This window comes from Homarus americanus, unplaced genomic scaffold (genome assembly GCF_018991925.1).
Source record: "Homarus americanus isolate GMGI-L3 unplaced genomic scaffold, GMGI_Hamer_2.0 scaffold4582, whole genome shotgun sequence".
Lineage (NCBI taxonomy): Eukaryota > Metazoa > Arthropoda > Malacostraca > Decapoda > Nephropidae > Homarus > Homarus americanus.
The window spans coordinates 254,567-260,215 of NW_024715597.1; the positions used below are offsets into that span (position 1 = coordinate 254,567).

General features: G+C 59.1%; 2 protein-coding genes across 2 annotated transcripts; one reads left to right on the forward strand and one right to left on the reverse strand.

Annotated features, from left to right (window-relative positions):
• Positions 1-3,037: 3,037 nt before the first annotated feature.
• On the reverse strand, positions 3,038-3,439 carry LOC121857910 (proline-rich proteoglycan 2-like). Its single transcript, XM_042354157.1, has one exon. It carries the CDS (start codon positions 3,437-3,439, stop codon positions 3,038-3,040), a length of 402 nt encoding a protein of 133 aa, XP_042210091.1.
• A 95-nt stretch (positions 3,440-3,534) lies between these two features.
• On the forward strand, positions 3,535-4,661 carry LOC121857911 (basic salivary proline-rich protein 1-like). Its single transcript, XM_042354158.1, has 2 exons — positions 3,535-4,163; positions 4,472-4,661. Exons 1-2 carry the CDS (start codon positions 3,535-3,537, stop codon positions 4,659-4,661), a joined length of 819 nt encoding a protein of 272 aa, XP_042210092.1.
• The last annotated feature ends 988 nt before the right edge of the window (positions 4,662-5,649 follow it).

Here is a 5,649-nt window from a genome sequence, read left to right on the forward strand (position 1 = left end):
GTTTATTCTAAATTGAAAGCTATTTATACGAGGAACCTAACCGTTTAGCAGAGGCAGTTGGAGGAACGTTAATAGTCACCACACACAGAGAGAGAGAGAGAGAGAGAGAGAGAGAGAGAGAGAGAGAGAGAGAGAGAGAGAGAGAGAGAGAGAGGTCACACTCTTCTCAGTTCAATATTTACATACATAATTGGCCGTGTATTACCATATTACATTTTTTTCGTTTACCTAAAACATGTTTTACAAGATCGGCCATTTGTCATCCACAGTAATAAGTATGTGAGACAGTCTTTATCAACACAGTAGAGTATGATGAATTGTTCCATATGCCGTGAGGGGTTCATATTTAACTCTGACACGGGAACACCATGTCCTCAGGGCTAGTAGACATGATCGCCGTCCTTTTTTACTGTTATTTGAACCTGGAATTTATTAACATGTATAAAAATTGCTTAGAATGATTGAAAATCGGTAAGTGACCAAGAAGGGAAGTCTCCGTTTGTTTCCCCCCTCTCTTCCTGAAGCGACGTGTGACGCTTACAAGCTAAGGATTGTTTTTGTTGTGACGTCATCCTTATAGCCTTGGGTTAACACACACACACACACACACACACACACACACACACACACACACACACACACACACACACACACACACACACACACACACATTTGTTTGTGATGATCATATGTATTATGACTGATACAAGAATTCCCTTATCCCCTGTGGTGACTTTTGCATTACTAAAGTAAACTTATGGATTAATCCGTAGTCGTCTTGTAACATAAGAACATAAGAACATAAGAAAATAAGGAGTCTGCAATAGGCCGGTTGGCCTGTGCATGGCAGCTCCTGTCGAGAGTTACTACCACTCTCTATCATCCATGAATCTATCCAGTCTCCTTTTGAAACTTTCCAGCGTTCCAGCACTAACTACATAGTTGCTAAGCTTGTTCCACTGGTCCACCACCCTATTTGTGAACCAGTTCCATCCTATCTCCCTCCTAAACCTAAACTTATCCAACTTAAATTCGTTGGTTCGAGTCCTATCCTGCTCGGATATTATAAGAACTTTATCTATATCCCCTTTATTGATTCCTTTCACCCACTTAAATACTTCTATCATATCTCCCCGCGCTCTTCGTCTTTCTAGGGAATGCAAGTTTAGTTTCTTTAACCTATCCTGATATGGAAGGTTTCTAAGTCCCGGAATTATTTTCGTCATTCTTCGCTGCACCGACTCTAGTGAATTGATATCCATTCTATAATAAGGGCACCAGAACTGAACCGCATAATCGAAGTGCGGCCTGACTAGCGCAAGATATAGTTGCATTAAGACCTCTGCACTCTTATTACTTACACTTCTAGATATAATACCCAATACTCTGTTTGCCTTATTTCGAACATTAACGCGCTGTTTTCTAGGCCGTAGGTCCGGGCTTACAAGTACCCCTAGGTCTCTTTCACAAATCGACTTCTCTAGGTTAATGTTGTTAAGGCTGTATACATTGACAGTATTTGTTCTTCCAATATTAAGTACGCTGCATTTACTGGTGTTGAATATCATTTGCCATTTTTCTGACCACTCCTGCAGTTTATTTAAATCCTCCTGTTGTGCATTTTCATCCTACCCGGAATTAATCTGCCGCCATATTTTGGCGTCATCCGCAAATTTGCTTATGTCACTGCTGATCCCAGTATCTAGATCGTTTATGTAGATTATGAACAAGAGTGGGCCTAGTACTGACCCCTGGGGAACCCCACTGGTTACACAGCCCCACTCAGATTTAACACCATCTACGCTGACCATTTGTGTTCTCCCGGTGGTCTTCCCAGGGCCCTGCCAGGAGCGATGTCGCCCCCAGTGGTCTTCCCAGAGGCAGTTGCGCCCACAGAGGCCTCCCAGGGGCGGTGGCTCCCCCAGGGGCATTCTCAGGGGCGGTGGCGCCCCCAAAAGCCATCCCAAGGGCGGTGGCGTCTCCAGGGGCCGTTACAGGGGCAACGGCGCCTCCAGTGGACCTCCCAGAGGCGGTGAGGCCCCGAGGGGCCCTTCCAGCGACAGTGGAGTTCCCCAGGGGACTTCCCAGGGGTGGTGATGCCCCCCAAGGGCCCACCCAGGGGCGACGTCGCCCTCAGAGGCTCTCCTTAGGGGCGGCGGCGGTGCTTGGGGTCCTCCCAGGGACGGTGGAGGCCCTCCCAGGGTCCTGCCAGGGGCGGTGGCACCCCGGGATCATACCAAGGGCAACGGCGCCCCTAGGGGCCCTCCCAGAGGCAACACCGCCCCGAAGTGACATCCCAGGGCGGTAGCGCCTCAGGGGCCCTTAGAATGGCATCTGCAGCCCCAGGTGCCCTCTCAGAGGCGGTGGTACCCCCAGGGGCTCTACTTAGAGGCGGTGGCGCCTCCAGGGGCACTCCCAGAGGCAGCAGCCCACAGAGGTGGCGGCACCAGGGACCTTCCCAGGGGTGGCGGCGTACCCAGGGGCCCTGTCTGAGACAGTGGCGCCCCCAGGTGCCCTTCCAGGGGCATATGCGATCCCAGGGGCGGTAGCGTCTCCAAGGGCCCTCCCAGGGGCGGCTGCGCCCTCAGGGGCCCTCCTTAGGGGTGGCGACGACCCTAGAGGCCCTCCCATGGGCCGGGGCGCCCCAGAATACTTCCGAAGGATGGTAGCTCCCCCAGGGGCCCTCCTAAGGGCGACGACGCCCCCAGGGGCCCTCCAAGGGGTAGCGGCGCCCTCAGAGGACCTCCCAGGGGCCTTTCCAGGGAAGATGGAGCCCCCAGGGGACCTCTCAGGGCAGCGGCGCTCGTAGGGGGCTTCGCAGGGGCGGTGGCGCCCCCAGGGGCCCTCCCAGGGGTATCTTTGATCCAAGGGGCCCTGTCAGAGGCGGTGGCGTCCCCTGGGGGCGGCCACGCCCCAGGGGCTCTCTTTAGGGGCAGCCGTGCCCCCCAGGGGCCCTAACAGAGACGGTGGCGCTCCAAGGGGCCCACCTTCAGGGAAGCGGCGCCTCCAGCGTTATTCCCAAGGGAGGCTGCGATCTTCAGGGTCCTCGCAGGGGCGGTGGCGCACCCGGGGGCCCTCCTAGGGCCCTGCCAGAGGCGGTGGCGCCGACAGGGGCCCTCCAAGGAACGGTGACGCCCCCAGGGGCGGCAGTGGTGCCCCGAAGGGAACTCCCAGGTGCGACGGCGCCCCCAGAGGCTCGCCTTAGGGGTGGTGGCGCTTCTAGGGGTCCTCCCAGGGGCTGTGGCGCCCCCAGGGGCCTTCCCAAGAGCGGTGGCGCCGTCAGTGGGTATCCCAGGGGTGATGGTACTCCCAGGGGCCCATCCTGGGGCGGTGGCGCCGCAGGGGACCATTTATGGGGCGGTGGTGCCCCAAGGGACCCTCCCAGGGGCAACAGGGCCCTCAGTGGACCTCCCAGAGGCGGAGGAGCCTCCAGGGGCATTTCCAGGCGCGGTGGTGCTCCCAGGGACCCGCCCAGAGGCGGTGGAGCCCCCCAGGGGATTTCCCAGGGGCAGTGATACCCCCAGGGGCCCACCCATGGGCGTCGGCGCCCCCAAAGGCTCTCTTAGGGGTCCTCACACGGACGGTGGCGTACCCGGGGGCCCTTTAGGGCCCTGTCAAAAGCGGTGGCGCCCCAGGGACCTTTCCAGGGGCGGTGGCGCCCACAGAGGCCCTACCAGGGGCATCTGCCACCAGGGCCCCATCCAGGGGCGGTGGCGCCCTCAGGGGCCTTCTCAGGGGCGCTGGCGCCCAGGCTATCACAGGAGCCGTGGCACCCCCAGGGAGCCTTCCAGGGGCGGTGGCGCCGCCACGGGCCCCCCAATGGGCAACAACGCCCCAATGGGCCCTCCTAGAGGCAACAGCACCTCCAGTGGACCTCCCAGAGGCGGTGGCGCTCCCAGGGGCCCTTACAGGTGCTGTGGCCCCCCAGTGTTCTCCAAGGGTCAGCGCCCCTGGGAAACTCCCAGGGGCAGTGGTGCCCCAGGGTCTCCTAGGGGCAGCAGAGTCTCCCAAGGGCCTTTCCAGGGCGTGACCTCCAGGGCCCACCTGGGCGACGGCACCAATAGGGAATTTCTGAGAAAGCCCCCAGGGGCCTTTCCAGCAGCAGTTGTGCCCTCAGCGGCGTTCCAGGAACAGCGGCGCCTTCAAGGAACCTCCCAGGGGCGGTGACTGGGGTTCTCCCCAGGAACAGCGGGCCCCCTCGGGGGGAGCCCTGGGGGCCTCCAGGGCAGTGGCTCTCAAGGACCCTGCCAGGAGCAGGTGGCGTCCTCAAGGGCCCTGGGCGTGGCTCCCAAGAGGTCATCACATGGGCAGCAGTGTCCCCAAGGGGCCCTTCCAGAGCAACAGTGCTCCCCAACGGACCTCCCAGGGCGGTGGCGCCCCCAGGGGATCTGCAGGGGCAGTGATGCCTCCAGGGGCCTACCCAAGGCGACGGCTCCCCTAGGGGCTCTCCTTAGGGGTGGCGTGCTCCTAGGTGTCCTCCCATCGACGGTGCTCAGGGTCCTCCAAGGGCCCTGCTAGTGCATTGGCACCCCAGGGGCTATCCTATGGCCGATGGAACCCCCAGGAGCCCTTCCAGAGGCGGTGGCGCCCCTAAGGCCTCTCCAGGGGTGGTGACGCCTCAGGGGACCTCCGAGGGCGACGGCACCCCTAGGGGGCCTTAGGGGACAGCGCCCCCAGGGCCTTCTCAGGGACATCGGCGCCTCAGGGACTCTCCCAGGGGCAGGTGGTGCTCCAACAGTTCTCCTAAGGGGTAGCGGGTCCCCAAGGGCCTTTCCAGGGGCAGTGGCACCCTCAGGGTCCTTCTAGAGGTGGTTGCGCCCATAGGGGCTCTCCTTAGGGGCAGCGCCTGGGGCATTCACAGGGGTGGCGGCGGTCATGGGGTCTTCCCAGGGGCGGTGGCGTCTGAAAGCTCTCCAAGGGGCAGTGGTGCCCTCAGGGTCCTGCTAGTAGCGGTGGCTTAAATAGGCCCTTGCTGGGGCAGTGGCGTCTCCAGGGGCCTTCCCTGGAGCGGTGGCGCCCCAAGGAGCCATTCAAGGGCAGCAGTGCTCCCAAGGGCCCTCAGAGACAGCACCCCAGTGGACCACCGTGAGGCAGTGGCGGGTGGTGCCCCTGGGACCCGCCAGAGACCGTGGAGTCCCCAGAGAACTTTGCAAGGGCGTTGATGAGGCGCCCAGGTGACGACCCCCAGAGGCTCTCCTTGGGGAGGTGACGCCCCGAGGACCTGCCTTCGTCTTCTGGAAGCCATTTTTCAGCGTTGTTTTGGCTTCATGACTTTTTAAATGGCAGGCTTGGCTTTGGCTCCATGTCTGGTAACAAAAATATTACAGCACACATTACTGAATAGGAACAGTATTAGGAATGGTGTTAACAAAGTGCATGATTTTTTCTTGCCTTTGTTCGTTCGTTCTTTATTTGTTAAAATGTTAAATGTTTTGTTTTATTTCCACAGCGGGGTTGAAGAAGAATGTGATGGTGAAACAGACGTAGCCCATGGTCTCAGGCACCAGTTAGAAGGTGGGTAAGTCGCCGAGATAACGCAGAGACAGGTGCGCTCCCATGGCGGGAGCCTCGCCAAAATCAAGTCCTCGCGGTTCCCAGACAAGCAACCCTCCTCTCGCCACATAGAGGCGCAATGCGGCACGACCAGAA

Bases quoted from the DNA above. Each gene is read 5' to 3' on its own strand.
- LOC121857911 (XM_042354158.1), top strand. From the start codon at position 3,535: ATGGGCGTCGGCGCCCCCAAAGGCTCTCTTAGGGGTCCTCACACGGAC. The intron at 4,164-4,471 runs GTGACTGGGGTT...GCGTGCTCCTAG, and splicing joins CAAGGAACCTCCCAGGGGCG to GTGTCCTCCCATCGACGGTG.
- LOC121857910 (XM_042354157.1), bottom strand. From the start codon at position 3,439: ATGCCCCTGGAGGCTCCTCCGCCTCTGGGAGGTCCACTGAGGGCCCTG.